Source organism: Chlorocebus sabaeus, chromosome 23, assembly GCF_047675955.1.
Source record: "Chlorocebus sabaeus isolate Y175 chromosome 23, mChlSab1.0.hap1, whole genome shotgun sequence".
Taxonomy (NCBI): Eukaryota; Metazoa; Chordata; class Mammalia; order Primates; family Cercopithecidae; genus Chlorocebus; species Chlorocebus sabaeus.
Window position 1 is genome coordinate 5,595,898 of NC_132926.1, and position 22,361 is coordinate 5,618,258.

The 22,361-nt window shown below is 52.7% G+C and overlaps 1 protein-coding gene across 1 annotated transcript in view; it reads right to left on the bottom strand.

Annotated features, from left to right (window-relative positions):
• The window catches only part of CDHR2 (cadherin related family member 2), a 47,563-nt gene that overhangs the window by 12,930 nt on the left and 12,272 nt on the right, over nucleotides 1-22,361 (bottom strand). Inside the window, exons 2-17 of the mRNA XM_008015383.3 lie at nucleotides 18,090-18,156; nucleotides 17,760-17,831; nucleotides 14,318-14,457; nucleotides 14,125-14,175; nucleotides 12,134-12,223; nucleotides 9,544-9,633; nucleotides 8,506-8,631; nucleotides 8,289-8,435; nucleotides 8,133-8,208; nucleotides 7,906-8,021; nucleotides 7,557-7,790; nucleotides 6,183-6,338; nucleotides 5,939-6,100; nucleotides 4,613-4,674; nucleotides 4,100-4,343; nucleotides 1,199-1,438 (exon numbers count right to left, since the gene is read on the bottom strand). Of these exons, the coding sequence (XP_008013574.1) occupies nucleotides 1,199-1,438; nucleotides 4,100-4,343; nucleotides 4,613-4,674; nucleotides 5,939-6,100; nucleotides 6,183-6,338; nucleotides 7,557-7,790; nucleotides 7,906-8,021; nucleotides 8,133-8,208; nucleotides 8,289-8,435; nucleotides 8,506-8,631; nucleotides 9,544-9,633; nucleotides 12,134-12,223; nucleotides 14,125-14,175; nucleotides 14,318-14,457; nucleotides 17,760-17,831; nucleotides 18,090-18,141 (2,058 nt within the window). The 5' untranslated portion in view covers nucleotides 18,142-18,156. The remainder of the gene's footprint in view (nucleotides 1-1,198; nucleotides 1,439-4,099; nucleotides 4,344-4,612; nucleotides 4,675-5,938; nucleotides 6,101-6,182; nucleotides 6,339-7,556; nucleotides 7,791-7,905; nucleotides 8,022-8,132; nucleotides 8,209-8,288; nucleotides 8,436-8,505; nucleotides 8,632-9,543; nucleotides 9,634-12,133; nucleotides 12,224-14,124; nucleotides 14,176-14,317; nucleotides 14,458-17,759; nucleotides 17,832-18,089; nucleotides 18,157-22,361) is intronic.

Here is a 22,361-nt window from a genome sequence, read left to right on the forward strand (position 1 = left end):
ACAGGGTCTTGCTCTATCTCATAGGCTGGATTGCAGTGGCATGATCATAGCTCACAGTAGCCTCAACCTCCTGGGCTGAAACGATCCACCTGCCTCAGCCTTCCAAGTAGCTGGGACTGCAGGTACATGCCACCATGCCTGGCTAATTTTTTATTTTTGTAGTGATGGGGTCTCGCTATGTTGCCTAGCCCAGTCTCGAACTCCTGGGCTCAAGCAATCCTCTCATCTTGGCCTCCCAAAGTACTGGGGTTTTTGGCATGAGCCACCGCACCCAGGCCTGCCTCAGTTGCTCGATCAATAAAATGGTAATAAGCCGGGCTCAGTGACTTATGCCTGTAATCTCAGCATTTTGTAAGGCTGAGTTGAGAGGATCGCTTGAGGCCAACAGTTCAAAACTGGCCTGGGCAATAAGTGACACTCTGTTTCTATGAAAAATAAATTTTAAAAATTAGCCAAATTAGCCAGGCATGGTGGCACGCATAGTCTTAGCTACTTAGCAAGCCAAGGGGGGTGGATTGCTTGAGCTCAGGAGTTCAAGACTAGCCTGGGAAACATGGGAAAACCCCATCTCTACAAAAATAAAAAAATTAACCAGGCATGGTGGCATGTGCCTATAGTCCCAACTACTCAGGAGGCTGAGGCGAGAGGATCACTTGAGCCTGGGAGGTTGAGTCTGCAGTGAGCCATGATGACACTATTGCACTCCAGCCTGGGTGACAAGGGAAACCCTGTCAAATAAATAAATAAATAAATAAATAAATAAATAAATAAATAAATACAAAAAGGTAATAACCAGCCCGACTTTGGGGGATGTGCTGATGTGCAGTAGACACCAGCAGTGCTGATTTTCACCCCTTCCCTTTGCTTTTCAATGGTGGCAGAGAGACAGGAGGGTATCAGGTGGGACTTTGTGAGTGACAGTTAGAGCTGATATTTACTGATACCGTCTATAGGTCAGGCATGCTACCAAGCACTTTCCATTCATTAACTCACTTAATCTTTAACCTGTTCACCCCCGTTTTATAGACGAGGAGCCTGAGTGCTCAGGGAGGTTGCGTAATTGCCTGGGACCATACGAGTGAGCGGGACTGTAACCCAGGCAGGCTGGCTGCAGAAGGCAGAAGTGTGACTCAAGCTGGAGGGGCTGGCCGTCGGCTTGGGAGACCCCCGGGCCTATCCTGGCTGAGCCAGGTCTTACCTCCACAGTGATGGTGACATTGACTTTGGTGCTGAGGACAGGCTCTCCGCAGTCAGACACAAGCACTGTGAGCGCAATGCGGCCCCCCAAGGCGGGGTCGATGGCCTCTCTGTCCAGGGGCCCCAGGTTTCTGAGGAGCCCTGTGTCGGGGTCCAAGGAGAAGTTGTGGTTGTAGGGGCCAGGCAGCAGGCTGAAGAGCAGACGGCTGTTGTTGGTGCCCGGCTCATCGTCATCGTGGGCCTGTGCAGGTAAGCAGGGGTTGGCCATCGGCCATCGGCCACAGGCATTCCCAGCCCCCAGCCCCCAGCCCCTCTGATGCAGCCAGACCCTCCTCTCCAGCGCTGGCCCACGCAGGCAGTAATCAGGCCTGGAGCCAGTGGGCCCATCTCCCAGCCTCAGTTTCCCATCTAAGGGGCTCAGGTCAACAGTGTGCAAGAGCTTCTGAGATCTTCAGCACTGAGGTCATTCTTTCATCTCAAAAATGGCCACTGTGGACCTACGGGCCCAGCCCTGTTCCCGGTGCAAGGAATAGAACCACCATCAAGACAGGCCCTTTTGCTACTGATACTCTAGTAGGAAGGGGGATATGGGGGCAGGAAATTGTAGACATTCAAAGAAAGTTTTAAACTCGTAAGTGTGAAGCCCCGCAAGATTCTCATTTTCCCATAATGACTATGTCAGTGCTATGTACAGATTTTTTTTCTTTTTTGTTTTTTCTTTCAGACAGTTTCACTCGTCGCCCAGGCTGGAGTGCAATGGCACGATCTCTCTTGCTCACTGCAAACTCCTTCTCCTGGGTTCAAGTGATTCTCCTGCCTCAGCCTCCTAAGTAGGTGGCATTACAGGTGCCCGCCACCATGCCAGACTAATTTTTTTTTGTATTTTTTAGTAGAGACAGGGTTTCGCCATGTTAGCCAGGCTGGTCTTGAACTGCTGATCTCAGGTGATCTACCTACCTCAGCCTCTCAAAGTGCTGGGATTACAGGCGTGAGCTACCATGTCTATCCTTTCGTTTTCTTTTCTTTTTTGAGGTGGAGTCTCGCTCTGTTGCCCAGAGTAGAGTGCAGTGGCGTGATCTCAGCTCACTGCAGCTTCCAATTCCTGGGTTCAAGTGATTCTCCTGCCTCAGCCTCCCAAGTATCTGGGATGACAAGCGTGTGCCACCACACCCAGATAATTTTTGTAATTTTAGTAGAGATGGGTTTTCGCCATGTTGGCCAGGTTGGTTTCGAACTACTGACCTCAAGTGATCCACCCACCTCAGCCTCCCAAAGTGCTGGGATTACAGGCATCAGCCACCATGCCCAGTCGTCAGTGCTATGTGTTTTAAATAGCTGATCCTTCACCCACTTTGTACGTCTGTGAGTGCGTGTGTATGTGAGGGTGTGTGTGCGTGTGTGTTCCTGCCCTGCCAGGGCCCTGAAGGCATGCTTGGTTTGCCTTTGGGGTGAACCAGTGTGGATAACACAGTGGGTTCCTCCGTGCTGCCAGGACTTCGCAGATTCTGTTCCCTCACCCCGATGCCCCCACACCTTCCCTGCCTGACTCCTGGCCAGGGTGGCTCTTTCTCTCGGTCTCAACATAGCACAGGTGACACCGCTGGGTGACTGATGCCGTCTTCCCAACTGGGAGCTGCCTGGGGACAGGAATGGTGGTGGACTCATCTCTGAGGACCCAGGACCCAGTCAAAGACTGGGTAGGTGCTCAGCAAACGTGGCCTTGAATCCAGAGTGGGACCACTCTGACTTAACCAATTCTTTCCTTCCTCCCTGCCAGTCCCCACCTTCAGCTCCTCCATTTCGTTCTGCTGGGATCTTGTTTATTACATGTATCATTTGAAAGCAGCTGGAGACGTTTTTTTTCCAAAAGCCTGACCCTGTCTGCTCATCCCTTGGTGCCCTGAACTCAGGTCAGTTAATTCATTGAGTGCTTCCTGGGGCTCACACTGGGCACCATGGTTACAGCAGCCAACCGGAAATGCTCCTGCCCCAAGGAGCTCACAGACCAGGGGCGAAGTGCCAAGCAGGAAGGAGGAAAGGCCAAGGCTTCAGGGCCAGAAAGGTCTGGGCTGCAGCCCCAGCGCCATCATTTACTGGCTGTGTAACCATAGAAAATCACTTAACCTTTCTGAGCCTGTTGTCTCCTGCAAAATGGGAAGTACTAGACCGCCTGCTTCAAAAGCTGGTCTAGAGATCAGGGATAGGAACATGGCCTGGAAACTACACAGTGCTGGAAAGAAGGGAGGGCTCTGTGGCCACCAGATTGTCACTCTGAGGACCTGGTTTCTCACTTCTCACAAGATGCCTCAGGGGCGAAGCTTCCAAACTCCTCAGGACAAGGGAGGAAGCTACTCCCTGGTGTTTCTGTGGAGCCACTAGTGGGTTTTTATCTCATGAACTCTATGAACCTGGCCACTGATCTCATTTCCCTTTTTGCTTTGGCCTCCACGAAGCTCAGATCAGAAGTCGCAGCTCACTCCGAGCAATTCTGTAGCACTGGGTTCTAATTTTACCTTTGTGCCCTTTAACAAATGCCACTGTTATTTTCTCTTTTTTCTTATTTCTTTCATATATGTATCTTACTATTTACCTAAGCCACCTCAAGTCCTTTCTGGAGTGGGGCAGGTGGGTAAATAAAAAAGAAGTGTATGTTTTTGAGGGATTGCTCTGTGGCAGGCCCAGTGCTGAGCTCCTCACACAAGTCATCAAATTATTCCCCAATGACCCTGAGAGTAAGGCTGTAATTTTCTTCATTTCCTGAGAGGAAACAGGCCCAGAGATTCTGAATGACTGTCTCAGAGCCACACAGCAGAGCCCTGACTTTACCCAGGGCCAGCATACCCACAGAGCAGGCTCGGTCCCCTCCCCCAGCCCTACCCACCAGGTCCAGGCGGGCTCACACCTGGATGGTCACGGAGACATTGCCCTCCTCCTCCTGGACGAAGATGTTGTAGGAGCCGCTGACCACGGGCGCATTGTCATTGATGTCCAGCAGGTGGATCTGCAGCATGGTGGAGGAGGACAGGTTCCCGCCATCTGTGGCCTGCAGTGTCAGGTAGTACACGGCCTGGATCTCCCGGTCCAGCAGCTCACTGTTCCTCACCGTCACCGTCCCTGATACGGGATCCACTTGGAAGAGGTCTACCCTGCTCAGAGGGGCCAGGTTCAGCAAATAGAGACACAAGATGGCCATTTCAGTGTGAATTTCAGATATACAACAACAAATATTTCAGCATATCCCATGCAGTATATGCAACATATTCATTATTTTAAAAAATCATTCCTTGTTTATCTGAAATTGAAATATAACTGAGTGCCTTCGGTCTTCCCCAGCTATTCTATCTCGGCAGAGAAGCAGACAGGTGGGCCTGGGCCCTGCTCACCCACCTGCCCACGGCCCACCCTGAGCCCTTACCCATTTCCTGGGAGCAGGCTGTAGGTAATTTGGCCCCATGCGCCCGTGTCTGGGTCCGTGGCCTGTGAGGCAGAGACACGGCAGCGTGCTTGCTGCGTGGAGGCAATGCACACACCACCACCCATGCCATTCGTGGGGACAGAGCTGTCATGCTTCCTGACACGAAGGGAGAATCCCTGGCACACTCGGATTCACTCATGTCACCCCCATCTCACACATACACACTCACACACACTCACACTCACACACTCACATACTCTCACACTCACACACACTCACACACTCTCACAATCACACTCACACTTTCACACTGTCACACTCACACACTCTCTCACATATTCTCACACTCACACACACTCACAGTCTCACACTCACACACTCTCACAATCACACTCACACTTTCACATTGTCACACTCACACACTCACACAGTCTCACACTCACACAGTCTCACACACTCACACAGTCACACACACTCAAATACACACACGCTCTGCAGTCTCACACACACTCACACTTTCACACACTCACACAATCACACACACACTCTCACATACTCTCACACACTCTCACACACACACTCACACACACTCACACACTCTCACAATCACACTCACACTTTCACACTGTCACACACACACACAGTCTCAGACACACTCTCACACAGTTGCACACACTCATGCTCTGCACAGTCTCACACACACACACACACTCACATACTCTCACACTCACACACTCTCACAATCACACTCACACTTTCACACTGTCACACTCACACACTCACACAGTCTCACACTCACACAGTGTCACACACTCACACACTCACAGTCACACACTCTCTCACGTACACACACACTGCACAGTCTCACACACACTCTCACACTCACACTTTCACACACTCACACACATATAATCACACTCAAACTCACACTCTCTTACACACTCACACAATCACACACACATATACACTCACTCACAATCACACTCTCACACTCACATCATACACACTCACATTCACACACTCACACACTCACTCTCACACTCTCACACTCACACACACACACACTCTCTCACATACACACACGCTCTACACAGTCACACACACTCACACTCACACTCTCACACTCACACATACACAATCACACTCAAACTCACACTCTCTCTTACACACTCACACTCACACACACACAATCACACTCTCACACACACTCACAATCACACACTCTCACATCATACATACTCACATTCACACACACACACACTCTCACACACACACGCATGTCTGCTTGCTGGGACCCCACAGCCCCACCGTGTCCACATCACTCACGTGGATGCTGTCGGTGACCACAGAGCCGGTGGCGCTGTGCTCCAGCACCCTGAGGACGTACAAGCTCTGGGGAAATGTGGGCCTGTGGTCATTAATGTCTCTAAGGTGGATGGTCACCATGGCAATGGAGAAGTTCTGGCTGACTGAGTCTGTGGCCACGACCTGGAGGCAGGGGAGGAGGCAGCAGCTGTGGGGCCCAAGTGCCCCACAGCTTCTGCCCCCGGCACTCCAGAGCAGCCCTCACCTGCACCACCATCACCGTCTGCCTCTCGTAGTCCACCAGCGCGGACACTCTCACCAGCACCTGAATGGAGGCTGACCCTGCTGCCCGCTCCGGGGAGACACTGAAGGCTTCTGCGTCGGGGCCCCCCAGCGACAACAGGAAGGTCCCATTGCTGCCCTGTAAAGGTAGGCTGTCTAGCAGGGACCTGTCCCCCCTGCTCTGCCTACCTGCATCTTCCCCCAGTCCCCAGGCTCTTATCTCTGGATGCCCCACCCGATGAGGTCCCATGGAAGGGGCCTCTCAAAAGACTGCGAGAGAGGGTGCAGAAGGCTGGGCTGGTGACCAGACCCTGCAAATGTGGGCTCCGTAGAAGACAGCTCCCTAGGCACTGTGGGTCCCAGGCCTGGGCTAGAGCCTGGACACACACCCCTCGCCCCTGTCAACTGTCCCTCCCACCCACACTTCACATCCCCCACCCCCAACCCCCACAGCAACACCAAACACCACTCACACCCTACGTCACCCCCCTGGCCAGTGCCACCCTTCTGGCCAACCTAACCCTGCCCGACGCTGTCCTCCATGCAACATTCCCACCCCCTCGGTATCACCTAACATCACATACCCTCCGGAGTTACTCATCCTCCAGCGCCACCATGTAACCCACCTCTCACTGCAGCCTCCACTTAAGGGTGCCCTCCCATGGCCAGGCATGGTGGCTCACGCCTGTAATCCCAGCACTTCGGGAGGCTAAGGTGGGCGGATCACTTGAGGTCAGGAGTTCGAGACCAGCCTGGCCAACATGGTGAAACTCCATCTCTACTAAAAACAGAAAAATTAGCTGGGTGAGGTGGTGCACGCCTGTAATCACAGCTACTCGGGAGGCTGAGGCAGGAGAATCACTTGAACCTGGGAGGCAGAGGCTGCAGTGAGCCAAGATTGGGCCATTGCACTCCAGCCTAGACAACAGAGTGAAACTCCATCTCAAAAAAAAAAAAAACAAAAAGCACCCTCCCACCTCACATCCTCAGACCACTTGTCCCAACACTGCTCAGCCTCCCCCAGTTCCCAAGACTACCCAAATCATGGCCACCCAATGCCAGGAGACCTCGTCAGCCACCCATCACCACGGACAATGACGTTCTACTCAGCATCATCTGATGTTCAACATCAGCCTCCACTCAGCACGGCCTCCTATTCAGCCCCACGCGGATCGCCCAGAGGATGACACTGCTTACCGACGAAGGTTTCCAGAGAACACACAGCACCCCCATTTTCCGTCACCGCGCCCTGCACCACCAGCACCACCACGCAGCACCACATGGCACTGTCACTCAATCTGGGCTTCCACTGGCCTCCCCCAGCCACCCCCGCCCACACCCACGCCACCACACCTGCCTTGTCCGGGTCGTAGACCGCCATGGTGAGGTCATCGATGGGGATGCGGGGGGAGGCATGCTCGTCCACGTAGCCAGTGAAGTTCACTTGGGCCTCTTCGGGGGTGAAGGTGCAGGCTGGGAGGCTGCAGTTGTAAAACTCAGGTTTGTGGTCATTGACGTCCAACACTCTCACTGTCACCCAGATGCTCACCTTGGCCTCCTGCCCGTAGATGTTGAGGTGTGTCTCGGTGGCCTGAGGCACAGAGCAGAGGTCAGAGGTCAGAGGTCAGAGAGCCAGTGCTCAGAGAGATCAAAAGCCAGAGGTTAGAGAGCAGGATTCTGACAAGGGTGGTGGGGCCTTTGCTCACCGTGACCTGCAGCTGCACCTCCTCATCCTCCTCCAGCAGTTGCTCACGGTCCAGGGAGCCGTTGACCCTGATCACCCCATCTGCCCCGATGTCAAACCAGCCGGGCCGCGTGGAGTCTGGCAAGCGAGGGGACAGGTGGAACAGCTGGAACAGCTGCTCCAGTGGCTCTGACGGAGCCCTGACCCCGGCCCTGGCCCAGCCCTGGCCTGGGGACACCCCATTCTCACTGGAGATGCTGTAGATCACAGGGTCATTGATGCCTTTGTCGCCATCCACAGCCTCCACTTTCAGCACTGAGGTTCCCTGGAATGGTACCTGGTCAGTGCTCCTCAAACTTCCCCCACCTCCCGCTTCCACCCATACCCCACAGGTCCCCCGGGCACCTTGGCTGAGTCCTCAGCCACAGAGGCCGAGTAAAACTCCCTGACAAACTGGGGGTCAAGGTCAGGCAGGTCCACCACAGAGATGGACAGGAAGGCAGGCAGGGAGCACTGGATGGTGAAGCTGTTGTTGAACATGCCGCCCAAGTCCTGCAGGGAGATGGCCGCCCATGAGCCAGCGCCGTGGGTCCTAGGCCCACCCTCTGGCACCCCCACTCACACAGGCCTTCAGCTCCAGCTGGTAGAAAGCGCTCTTGTTGTTGTAGCTCAGGCTGCCATTGAGGATGATGGAGCCATTGGCCAGGATCCGGAAGAGATGCTCGCTGTCCCCAGTGCTAGGGATGACCTGGGGCAGAGCAGAGTTGGGTCAGTCTCCCTAGGGACAGCCCTGCCCCGAGGATCCCACTCAGCAACACAGGGAAGGCCCCAGCTCTACCACTGACCAGTCATGCCACTGGCACAAGGTCGCATGACCTCTCTGAGCCTCAGTTTCCAGCTCTGGGAAATGGGGCTGGTGACAACCCTCAGGGGGTTGAAAGGAGGATCCAATAAGATGCAGTCAGCCTTCCATCTCTTTGGGCTCCACATCCACAGATTTGACCAGCCACAGATCAAAACTGTAGCTATGCTCACAATGGTTGTGTCTGTACTGAAAGTGTACAAACTTTTTCCCTTGCCATGATTCCCTAAACAATATAGCATACATAATATGCTATATTTACATAGTATTTGCATTGCATTGGTATTAGAGGTAACCTAGAGGTGATTTAAAGTACACAGGAGGATGTGTCTAGGTTACATGCAAATACTACCCCCATTGCATGTCCAGGGACTTGAGCAGCCAGGGATTTTGGTGTCCTCAGGGATCCTGGAGCCAATTCCCCACGGATACCAAGGGGTGACTGCATGGTATGTGCCAGGCACGCGGTTGGTGCTTGGTAAATGGCGCTATCAACAGCAACTCTGTTTCCATGAGAAATGGGTTCACACGCCCCTTACTGTCTGTGGAACCTGGACAAGACCTGGGAGCAGGCGGGCAGGAAGAAGGGTCTGGTCTGCAGCAGGCACCCTCTTTAGGCAAGTGGGCAAAGTGAGGTTTCCGGGGAGGGGGGCTGGTGGCCAGAGGAAGGTTTGGGGGCCAGGGCTGGGCCAAGGCAGGACCAACGTCCCCACCCCAACACTCAGGCCCAGTGGGTTGTCTGTGGATATGCTGCCCCCTGGCGGTCACGAAGGCGGTCAGGGCCCCCTTCACACTCACCTTCTCTATGGAGTACACGACCATGCCGGCAGGTCCCATGTCTTTATCCACGGCCAGCACGGAGAACACCACGCTGCCCACGGGCAGGGTCTGCAGGGAGGGACCCGTCGCTTACCAGCTCAAACCCAGCTCCTCCTCTCCCTCGTCTGTCACTGCCCCCCGAGCTTCAGTGTCCTCAGCTGTGCACTCAGGGGACAGTGTTCCCCTGTCCTTCCCACCAGGGCTGTGGGTGGAAGGCAGCTGGGGGTGTGGGGCGGCAGGGAGGATCTCCCTCCTCCCCTCCCTACACAGCCTCTTCACCACCTGAGCTGGTTTCTGATTTTCGGAGCCCCTCAGAACCAGGACGAGGGATCATTCTAGAGCCCAGCCTCACGGTGCCACTGCACACTCAGACATCCCATGTGCTCTCTACAGCCTATAGCCATGGGTTTCAAACAGCACCCTACAGAGCTGGAGGCTTCTTCTGGGAGCCCTCTGCTCCTGGGCTCCTGTACACACGACCTCTACTTCCTTTTTTTGTTTGTTTTGTTTTTGCCTGAGACGGAGTTTCACTTTTTCGCCCAGGCTGGAGTGAAGTGGCACAATCTTGGCTCACTGTAACCTCTGCCCCCTGGGTTTAAGCGATTCTCCTGCCTCAGCCTCCCCAGTAGCTGGGATTATAGGCACCCACCACCAAGCCCAGCTAATTTTTTTTTTTTTTTTGTATTTTTAGTAGAGACAGGGTTTTGCCATGTTGGCCAGGCTGGTGTCAAACTCCTGGCCTCAGGTGATCCATCTGCCTCAGCCTCCCAAAGTGCTAGTATTATAGGCGTGAGCCACCACACCCAGCCATGACCTCTACTTCCTAATGGTGGCCAAAGAGATCTTTGAAAATCATGAATCAGACCACATCACTCTTGTGCTTCAAATCCCCCAAGGGTGCCCCCATTCTGCCCAGATCACAGTCCAGACTCCCTCGAGCCTGGGCTGCCACCAGCCTCTCTGACCTCACCTCCTCCTCCCCCTCCCCCTCCAGCCGCACTGGCTGAGCTTGTTCCTGCCTCAGGGCCTTTGCACCTGTTGTTCCCCCTGCCTGGAGCACCCCTTCCTGGAGCATCCCCTGCCAGCTCCTTCTTGCCATTCAGGTCTCTGTTCAGATGCCCACAACTCAGAGAGGCCTTTCCTGACCCTTCAACCTAACGCAGCGCCTTCTGCAGCCACTTCCTTCACTTTGCCTTGTCTCGTGCTCGGGGCGGGGCTCACCGCCACCTGAAATCATTCTGCTCATTTTGTTTCATTGGTTCCTGTCTGTGGCCTTCCCTAGAAGGTGAGCTGCTAAGAGTAGCAACCAGGTCTGTCTTGCTCCCCAGGTAACCTCAGCCCCTAGGACAGTGCCGGGTGCTGAGGCATTCCATCAGAGCCTGTCACATGGCTGTCCAGACCACACATGTCTGGCCTGGTGTGGGGCCCCCCACCTGGAAGGTCTTTGCAGGCACATGGCAACGGCGTTCAGGAGTGGTGGTGTTTGCTGCCCAGTGACCATTGGGGAACCTCCTTTCCACCCACGTAGCTTAAGTGGAACTGGTCCCACTCCTCCCCCTTGTTGCGGGGAAGGCCCATGATGCAGACCTAACCTGTGAAGGCTTCCACACCCCTAAATTGACTCAAGGAGAGCACATGACCTAAAATGAGCCAATGAAAGTCAGCCCTGGGCTTTGGGCTGGAAAGATTGAGAAAGAGATGGTCTCTTCAATGTGAGCCTGTTCTTTTTTATTTTTTTAATTTTTTAAATTATTTATTTATTTATTTGAGATGGAGTTTCACTCTAGTTGCCCAGGCTGGAGTGCAATGGCGCGATCTCGGCTCACTGCAACTTCTGCCTCCCGGGTTCAAGCAATTCTCCTGCCTCAGCCTCCTGAGTAGCTAGGATTACAGGCAAGTGCCACCACAACCGACTAATTTTTTTTTTTTTTTCAGTAGAGATGGGGTTTCTCCATGTTCGTCAGGCTAATCTCGAACTCCCGACCTCAGGTGATGTGCCCACCTCAGCCTCCCAAAGTGCTGGGATTACAGGCATGAGCCGCCGCGCCTGGCGAGCCTGTACATTTATCACTACGTGAGAGACTTGCCTCTCATCCCCCAGGATGGAGACAATGAGAGAAGCAGAGCTGAGAGGAGGAGAGAAACTCAAATCATATCTTGATGTGATTTGAGTACCTGGATCCAGCCATGCCTGAAGATATGATTTCAAATCAAATTTCACGATATGATTTGGCTCAAATCAAATCAAGATACGATTTGAGTGCCTGGATCTAGCCATGCTGAGGTACCTCTACATTTTTCAGATACACGAAAAACATCAACTCCCTTTTTTTTTTTTTTTTTTTTTTTGCTTTCATCACTGAAATAATTCCTAACCTGATCGACTGCAAAATATTGCTGTCACCATTGTTTGTGGGGTTGCATCCCCCTGGCTTTGGTTCTTGAAGATGCCCCTGCTAGGAGAGGTTTTTCCCAACCCTGAATGCCCCCCTGACTGCCTCTGGCTCTTCCTACTCAGAAGCTCTTTGGGATGCCCCCTGCCCCACAGCCACATTAAGGCAGGCGTCACCTCGTTGATGCTGGTGGAGAATGCGGTGTTCTGGAAAACGGGTGCGTTGTCGTTTCTGTCTTCCACAATCACCTGCATCTCCTTCTGCACCTGCAAGTGAGAAAGCCCAGGGGACCCCAGAAAACAGGATTCAAAACACCAGAAAAGTTGCAAGTATTGTACAAAGAGCTGGTGTCCTTCATCCAGATCAACCTACTGTTTGGTCTCTTTCGCACCATATGTTTTTGGGGACTTTTTTTTTTTTTTTTTTTTTGTAGAGACCAGGTTCTCTCCACATGTTGTTTTCTGAACCATTTGAAAGTAAATTGCAGGCATCATTAGTTAATTTTTTTTTTTTTTAGACAGGGTTTCACTCTTGTTGCCAAGGCTGGAGTGCAATGGTGCAATCTCATCTCAATGCAACCTCCACCTCCCAGCTTCAAGCGATTCTCCTGCCTCAGCCTACCGAGTAGCTTGGATTACTGGCATGCACCACCACACTCAGTTAGTTTTTTGTATTTAGTAGAGATGGGGTTTTACCGTGTTGGTCAGGCTGGTCTCGAACTCCCAACCTCAGGTGATCCGCCCACCTTGGCCTCCCAAAGTGCTGGAATTACAGGCGTGTGCCACCATGCACAGCAGTTAATTTTTTAAATATAAAATGTACCAGCCAGCCAGGCGCAGTGGCTCATGCCTGTGCACTTTGGGAGGCCAAGATGGGAGGATCACTTGAGCCCAGGAGTTCAAGACCAGCCTGGGCAATATGGTGAGACTCTGTCTCTACAAAAAATTTTAAAATTAGCTGAGTATGGCTGGCGAGCGCCTGTAGTCCCAGCTACTCTGGAGGCTGAGTTAAGAGGATTGCTTGAGTCCAGGAGGTAGAGGCTGCTGTGAGCTGTGATTGCACCACTGCACTCCAGCCTGGGCAACAGTAAGATCCTAACTCAAAAAAATAAAATAAAAAGTTGGAAAAAAATTCCTGTCCTATTACAGGAATGTCATTTTTGCTTTGTTTGCCACAGTATAAATCTGTGAACAACAATGTGGCCACCAGAAGGGACCAGCTTAAGAGCGGCTCCCATCCTAGATACAGACGTTACAAAAATTGGGGATTTGTATGCAGACCCAGAGACAGTTCTAAGCTCAATCGCTGAATGGGCAAGGCAGCTTTCAAGACAATATAGACAGCTGGGTCCCACTGGGTTTCAGAAAATACACCAAGAAATGCATGGAGGCATGCACCTCAGTGCTGAGGGCTGTCAAAGCAACAGTGACGGTCAACATTTCAGTGGGAGTGAGCCAGGAAGGATTTTCCAATGGAACTTTAGTTTTACCTGTAATTTTTTTTTTTTTTTTTTTTTGAGATGGGGTCTTGCCCTGCCACTCAGGCTGGAGTGAGGTGGTGTGATCTCAGCTCAACACAACCTCCACCTCCCGGGTTCAAGCGATTCTTGTGCCTCAGCCTCCTGAGTAGTTGGAATTAGAAGCCGGCGCCACCACGCCCAGCTAATTTTCATATTTTTAGTAGAGATGGGGTTTCTCCATGTTGGCCAGGGTGGTCTTGAACCCCTGACCTCAGGTGATCTGCCCACCTTGGCCTCCCAAAGTGGGAAATAAGAGTGTAGTCGCCAACATACTCAGCCACAGCAGCTGAGAGTGATTTTTTTGCCTCTGGAGCCCTGGGGTGGGGAGGTATTTGGCACTTTTCTAATCATTATTTATACACATTAATAATACATTTAATTTCTATTTAAAATATGACCAATATATTTATATGTAAACAAAAAAGCCCTCTATGATACAAATAATACATTTATATAATTTAAATAATTTTTTAAAAATACTGACATCTTGATAATATCGGATGACAAGGAAATGGACTTGTATAATCTTGATATAAATAGACATTAAAGTCACTGTTAACTGGAGCTCTCTCCCTTGCCAGAGGTGGGGACGCAGTCAGAAACGGGCTCTCACGATCCCTGTCGACCCCCCGGCACCTCCCGACTCACCTGGATGTAGGGGTCGCTCACGGAGATAGTGACTTTGAATGTGTAGAGTGTCTGCAGCAGCCAGAGAGAAGGGGCCGGTGGGGAGCCCATCCTGGGTGGTAGCACAGGGGGTGCTGCCACCAGGACGCGGGCTCCCGGAGCCCTCCCAGCCCCTCCTCCGCGTCCCGTGCCCTCTCCAGCTGATGCTCTTTACCTCGTAGTCCAGAGCGCTGGCCAGTTTCACTTCCCCGGTGTTTGGAGTGACAGTGAAGAAGTAGGCATTGGGGCCGCTCATCCCATAGGTCAGAGGGTCATTGTCCGGGTCTTCAGCTACTAACCAGAAGACCTGGGCACCTGGGGATGGGACAGGGGCCACCCAAGGTCCACAGCCACCCTTTCAGTGCTGGTCTGGCCAAGTGGCTGTGAGGCTGGGCTGGGTGCCTGGCTGCTCCGTACACAGGCTGGACTTGCCATCTGGGACCTCCCCAGCCCTCAGGGCCTCTGTTCCTCCACATGCATTCTGAAGCCTTTGGATAGCAGCGTCCTGACTTCCCTTGTGCCCAGTGACTCGAAGGGCACTGGACACAGTGCGGGGGGCGGGGGCTGTACCCAGGCATCTGCCCCTCCCCTTGCCAAGCCTGTGGCCCTGCCCTCTCCGGAATACCGAGTTCCCGTGACACAAGACTAGACGTGGCTGGCGTGAACCTTTCCAGCTGCGGCAGCTGGGTGCAGACTAGAGCTTTGGAGAACCTTCCAGGACACCCCCTTTCTGCTCAAGTGAGCCAAAGCTGTATCCAGTCTGCTGCTGGCCTCCTGAGAGCCCTAACTCTTGTACTGCATGTCTGAGCACAGCAGCAGGCTGGTCGTCCACTCTCTAGCCTGAAAGGAACTTTTTTACAGATTCATCAAACCCACCCTATCCCTGAGCCCCCACCTCCTTTAGCCTCTGCTCCAGCACCTCCGCGGGCCCCGCTGTTCATTACCTATCCCTGAGCCCCCACCTCCTTTAGCCTCTGCTCCAACACCTCCGCGGGCCCCGCTGTTCATTACCTATCCCTGAGCCCCCACCTCCTTTAGCCTCTGCTCCAGCACCTCCGCGGGCCCCGCTGTTCATTACCTATCCCTGAGCCCCCACCTCCTTTAGCCTCTGCTCCAGCACCTCCGCGGGCCCCGCTGTTCATTACCTATCCCTGAGCCCCCACCTCCTTTAGCCTCTGCTCCAGCACCTCCGCGGGCCCCGCTGTTCATTACCTATCCCTGAGCCCCCACCTCCTTTAGCCTCTGCTCCAGCACCTCCGCGGGCCCCGCTGTTCATTAGCAAGGACTTTCTCCTCTTCAGGAAGATGTGTTTCCCTTGAGCTCCACCACAGGGCTCTGAGGGCTTCAGCCACCGGCCTGGGAGCCTACACCCCCTGATACTTTCATGGCCCACAAGAAAGTTGAATTTCTTTTAAAAACAGAAGGCCAGGTGTGGTGGCTTACATCTGTAATCCCAGCACTTTGGGAGGCTGAGATGGGGCATTGCTTGAGCCTAGGAATTTGAGAGCTGCCTAGGCAACATAGCGAGACCCCCATCTATACAAAAAAATTTTTAAATTAGGCCAGGCGAGGTGGCTCATGCCTGTAATCCCAGCACTTTGGGAGACGGAGGTGGGAGGATCACTTGAGATCAGGAGCTCGAGACCAGCCTGGCCAACATGGTGAAACCCCGTCTCTACTAAAAATACAGAAAATTAGCCGGGTGTGGTGGTGTGTGCCTGTAATCCCAGCTACTGGGGAGGCTAAGGCAGGAGAATTGCTTGAACCCAGGAGGTGGAGGTTGCAGTGAGCTGAGATTGTGCCACTGTACTCCAGCCTGGGCTACAGAGCGAGACTCTGTCTCAAAAATAAATAAATATAAAAATAAAAAATTAGCCAGGTGTAGGGGTGCACAGTGGCTCATGCCTGTAATCCCAGCACTTTGGGAAGCCGAGGTGGGAGAATTGCTTGAGCCCAGGAGTTTGAGACCAGCCTGAGCAATGTAGCAAAACCCTACCTCTACTTAGAAAAATAAAATACTAGCCAGGCATGGTGATACATGCCTGTAGTCCCAGCTACCTGGGAGGTTGAGATGGGAGGATCGCTTGAGCCCAGGAGGTGGAGGCTGCAGTGAGCGTGATCGCACCACTACACTCCAGCCTGGGGGACAGAGCCAGACTCTGTCTCAAAAAAAAAAAAAAAAAAAAGTCCCATACACTCCTCCCTCTCCAGCCTCCACGGGGTAGACATGAGAACAGCAGTTGCCTATAGGGAGCAGAGACTGACTAGAACTGGACACAGGGAACTTTCTGGGGTGACGGAAATACTTTCTCTTGATCAGGGGATTGCTTGCACAAGTTTTGTATTTGTCAATACTCCTTGGTGTCTCTTGTTTCATCTGGCAGCTTTCGATATTCCTGGATTCCATTTTGCACTATAACAAAGGCTGTGACTTGTCCCCCAGTATCCATTTGTCTCTCTTTTCTGAAAACAATGGAGCCCCAGATTTTGAGCTGGGCACATGGCCAACCAGAATGAAGGCCACATTTGCCAGGTTCCCTTGCAGCTAGGTGTGGGTCTGCGGCTTAGTTTTTGCCAAAGAGACAAAAGCAGATGCAATGTGTGTAAAATCCAGAAAGGAAGAAGCCGTCTTGGCCCCTTCCTCCTTCTGTGGCTGGAATGGTTTCTTGTCTGAGCCATCCTGGCCCATGTGGGTGGGACCATGCCTTAGGGAAGGTGGGGCACTGAACAGGAAGAAGGCCGCCCCAAGCCCCACAGGGAGGACAGCCTGATGGAACACGCCCCCACAGCTCCCAGCTCCTGGGAGGCCTCAGGGGGACAGTAATTCACCTCTGCCTTGCTTGCATCTCTGTTATTTGGGGTCCCAACCAATACGGCCACCTATGGTTTCTACTGCCCCAATCTATATCCTGCCTTCTGGGAATCTGATATCTAGCCCCCCCCGGCTCCTTCCAAAATAATGTTACCAAACTTCATTTGTTCCTGCACCACTGCCATGACTTTTGCTGTGACTTTTGCCGAGACCATTGCTACGTCCGTGTTCTATTCCTGGTGCTCGTTCTTTAAATTGACTTTCCATCCCATGTAAAGACATGCACTTTAAAAGCAAACTTTACACCGCAAAACCCATCTCACCTGCCATAGATAGAAAGTAACTTTACAAATAAAAACGAAGCAAAGTGAGTCATCAGCTTCTGTGAAAGGGTCTGAGCCTGACACCTGCTCTCCCTCAAAAACAAAAAAACAAAACAAAACAAAACAAAAAAGCCAGGGTCAGGGTGGGAGAGATTAGCAAGTGTGAGGAAGGAGAAGGAAGCCTGGCCCAAGGGATCCTCCAGTCAGAGACTGAAAGCGATGGGCAATGGGGGAGGCCGGATAATTTGACGCTGGTGTGAGGGCCCCTGGAGAAGCATCTCACACCTTTGGGGACACTGCTCTTGACCCAGAATCTGAAGAGGAGAAAACAAACTGCTGGAATCAAAGGAACTGCCTTCAGGTCCTCTCTGTCCCACAGTAAGCCGTGGAGTTGCAGGGACGGTGGGGGCTCAAGAGGGTGCCCCAGGACTTTCTTGTGAGTCAGGACCCGGCATGGGGCAGACACAGGGACTGGGACTCACCCACAGGCAGGTCCTCGGGCAGGATCACTGACGTCATGTTGGGCAGGAACTTCGGGGCCACATTGGCTGCCACTGCAGGGACACAGAGTGCTGGAACACCCCTGCAAAACCGGCCCCTACCTGCTCCCCTGGGAGCCCACACAAGTCTTTATGGCCACCCAGGCCACCCGTCCAGGCCTGGGTTCCTCCCCAGGCCTCCCCAGCTCAGCCAAGCACAGGGCTGGCCCATAGGAGCTGGTGTTTGCTGATGAGGGATCCCCCTCCCTTCCGGAGGGTCCTGCCAAGGGTCTCTAGGTTAGGGCTGCGTGGCCAGGGAGGGGAGACACCTACCAGACACCACGAGAGCAGGAAGCAGGAAGCAGGACAGCCATAGCCGGGCCATCACATCCGCAGGGACCTAAGGGAAGAGGTCAGGGAATGGCTCCTGGACTCAGGCCTCCCTCCTTTTGGTGGACCCCCATCTGCCTGGGTCTGACCCGAGCCCACCCACCACCGCCGCTTAGTAGCTTTTCCCCAGGGCCTCTATCACCCTTTGTCCGTTTTCCAGATGCTCCAGGGTCGGGGGAACCAAGGGGGAGGCCAGGTGGGGTAGGGGGGAGCACGACAGCTGAACCTGAATCCAGGACCCACCATGCACCAGGAACTGCTCTAAGGCACTGGACGTGCAATTGTGTTATTCCTACAACTGTGAGGTGGCTGCTAAGACACCAGGATAGGAAGGGGCTTGCCTGAGGCCACAGGGAATCAATGACAAGACCATGCTTGGAACACAGGCATTTTGGAGTCCAGAGTTCATTCTCTCAACCACTGCACTATCTCCACCTGCCTGTTAGAAGTGTTCAAACTAATAGCATCCTTCCAAATCAAGGCTCTGAAGAGGGACCATAATTTGTCCAGGACCATCCAGAGACTATGGGTGGGCAGGGTCCTTTGTTCACCTGCTGATACATCTAATGGCTGTCTTTGCAGCCTTTCCCAAACTGTGCTCCATGGAACCCTGGCCCTCTGAGATGCGCCACGGCAGAAGGATTCCCCAGTCAGGTGGGTCTAGGGAGGGTTGCATAACTCTGGCATCCTCTTGTTGATTGATAACTGGACAGAGACCCTTAGAAAACCCTGCTGGGCCAGGCTTTTTGGTTATCTTACATTGCAAGCTGCCCCTCATTTGGGAAAAGGAGAAAAGAGGGACTTGATTCACTGTCACAGAGAGACCTGAAACGCCAAGGCTCTTTTAATGCCCAAAGACAAGGCTGGGTGTGGTGGCTCACCCCTGTAATCCCAGCACTTTGGGAGGCCGAGGCGGGCGGATCACCTGAGGTCAGGAGTTCGAGACCAGCCCGAGCAACATGGCGAAACCCTGTCTCTACCAAAATACAAAAAACATTAGCCAGGTGTGGTGGTGGGTGCCTGTAATCCCAGAGACTCAGGAGGCTGAGGCAGAAGAAGCGTTTGAACCCGGGAGGCGGAGGTTGCAGTGAGATGAGATCATGCCACCACATTCCAGCCTGGACCACAGGGTGAGGCCCTGTCTCAAAAAAAAAAAAAAAAAAAAAAAAAAGGTTCCCAAAGACAACTGACGTGTCACTCCACAGAACGCAGGAGAGCAGGAGGGGCCCCCACGTGTTTTGTTTCTTGCTGTCTAGAAAATTGTCTGTATGCTCTATGTTCGCTATGCTACTCTATAATCTTTTTGTTAGACAGGGCTTTTTACTGTATACTTTTTCTTTTGAGATAGTGTCTCACTATGTTGCCCAGGCTGGCCTTGAACTTCTGGGTTTGAACTCCTGAGTAGCTAGGATTACAGATGTGTGCCACTGTGCCCAGTTTTTTACTGTATACTCTTTTGTGCTAATTGAATATATTAACTTTTCCAAAAATGAATTAAACTAAAGCTTGAAAGCAAACTAAGGAACACATTTGCTACTGTAAACTAAAAATAAAATCATACGCCTCCCACTGACTAAATGGCCCCGCTTGTGGCCCAGGAGACACCAGTAAAACTTTGAAAACTTAGTTTCCAGGCCGGGCACAGTGGGTCACGCCTGTAATCCCAGCACTTTGGGAGGCCGAAGTGGGTGGATCACGAGGTCAGGAGATTGAGACCATCCTGGCTAACATGGGGAAACCCCATCTCTACTAAAAATACAAAAAAATTAGCCGGGCACGGTGGCAGGTGCCTGTAGTCCCAGCTGCTCAGGAGGCTGAGGCAGGAGAATGGTGTGAACCCGCGAGGCGGAGTTTGCAGTGAGTTGAGATAGCACCACTCCACTTCAGCCTGGGCGACATAGCGAGACTCCGTGTCAAAAAAAAATAAAAAATAAAAAACTTAGTTTCCAGCCACGGCGGGATGAGGGGATGAGAGGTCTATCATGCCTCATTACACCCTTCTCTTTTACAGTCGACACACAATAACTGACTAGCATTAATGTTAAAATAGAGATCGCAGGACTGAAAGAATAGACATTCCGTGGCAATAAGATGCCAAATCATAAACAGGACCTGAGGCCATGCCAGGCCAGGGTGAAGTCAGGCAGCCCTAAAGAAGAAACTCTGTTCTAACTGCCACGAGGTTTTCTTTTTCTCTAGCAGCTAAATAAGCACTGGCCTCGAGAGAAGCCAAATTAAAGCAATTATAGCTCATCCAGTTCACAGATGCTGACGAACTGAGGCCCTGTTCTACCAGCCATAGCTGCAGCTTTTTTTGTTTGTTTTTGAGATAGAGTCTTACTCTGTCACCCAGGCTGGAGTGCAGTGGTACGATCTCGGATCACTGCAACCTCTGCCTCCCTGGTTCAAGTGATTCTCCTGCCTCAGCCTCCCAAGTAGCTGGGATTACAGGCACCCACCACCACACTGGGCTAATTTTTGTATTTTCAGTGGAGACAGAGTTTCACCGTGTTGGCCAGGCTGGTCTTGAACTCCTGACCTCAAGCGATCCACCTGCCTCAGCCTCCCAAAGTGCTGGGATTACAGGTGTGAGCCACTGCGCCCAGCCCATAACCACAGCCTTGACCGGACAAGAGACTGATTTCAGTAACTTTCTCCTGAGAAGAGCCCACCGACCACAGACTGGCTCCAGCTCATACAGAGATTGCTTACTCATGCAGCTTCCGTGTCTCAAAAAGACGTTTTGATGTACAGGGCGTAATTGTGATACATTTAAATTTTAAGTCGCCACCCCAAGTGAGCATGGATCCTATGTTACGTGCACGTGTGTTCAACATGCATGTGACAGGAGCTCCTTTATTAATATGCGTAGCTCCTCCCGTAACCTGTTGAATATGTATGTGTAGCCACCCAGTCTAGCACCAAGCTCCTTTCCCAAACCCCATTTCAAAGTGTCTGTCTCTGGTCTTGGCCAGAGGGATGGCCACCTGCACACAGTCCCCTCTCTTTTTCTAGATTGATATTTTGTGTTTTTTAAGAAGTTAACACTACCAAGCACGCTCACCTGGTCCTGGGCACCTCTTCACGTCCCTTTCCCTCCTGCCCCAGAGCATCTGACGTGGGCAGGCAGCCCTGGGGAGGAGTGGGGAGGAGGATGGCTTCCAGAGCCGAGCCGTGATGGTGAAACAGCATCAAAAACCAGAACTCCTCTCCTTCACACCACCCACCCCTCCTCCCGAGCTCCAGCCTCGGGGAGCCACCCACCTGCCCACACCATTCTGACACCTCCTTCTCCTGAACACCCACACCCAATCCGTGCGGCCTACTCTGTCTCTTTCTAATCAGCCTGCATCTGTCCATCCCATACTGGCCGCCCTCCCTGGGGACACTGTCCTCAGCCTCCTCATTGCCTCCCTTCCTCCAGCCTCTCGAATCCATCCCACTCAACCAAACTAATCCTTCTGCACGAAATCTAATCTTTTCCGCCCTCGCTCAAAACCCTTCGATGGCTCCCTGTTGCTAGAGTCCAGCCTCCATAAAAGGGCTTCCCAAAGACCACCCTCGACCTCTCCAGCTTCACCTCGAACCGCTCCCTGCATCGCAGCCCACCTCTCATCTCCCGTGAGCCCACAGGCTCCCCCTGCCTGCCCTTACTACTGCCTGTCCCTCTTTTTGGAATGTTCTTCCCCACTTTGCTGCCTGATGAGCTCTCTTCATTTTTAAAAGCCAGTTCCAAGGCTGGGCGTGGTGGCTCACGCCTGTAATCCCAGCACTTTGGGAGGCTGAGGCGGGTGGATCACTTGATGTCAGGAGTTTGAGAGCAGCCTGGCCAACATGGTGAAACTCCATCTCTACTAAAAATACAAAAATTAGCTGTGCAAGGTGGCACACACCTGTAGTCCCAGCTACTCAGGAGACTGAGGCAGGAGAATCGCTCGAACCTGGGAGGTGGAGGTTGCAGTGAGCCGAGATCATGCCACTGCACTCCAACCTGGGCGACAGAGGGAGACTCCGTCTCAAAACAAACAAACAAACAAAAAAAAAAAACCAACTCCAGGATCCCCTTCTGTCCAGACACCCTCTCAGTGCTCCCACAGGAGGAACTGCCTCCTCCACCCATCCGTCGTGACCTCACAGGATGCTGCATAGACCCTCGAATAACCTCTGTAGCTCTTGGTGTCTGTTATCTCCTTACAAACGAGCCTCTCCCACCAG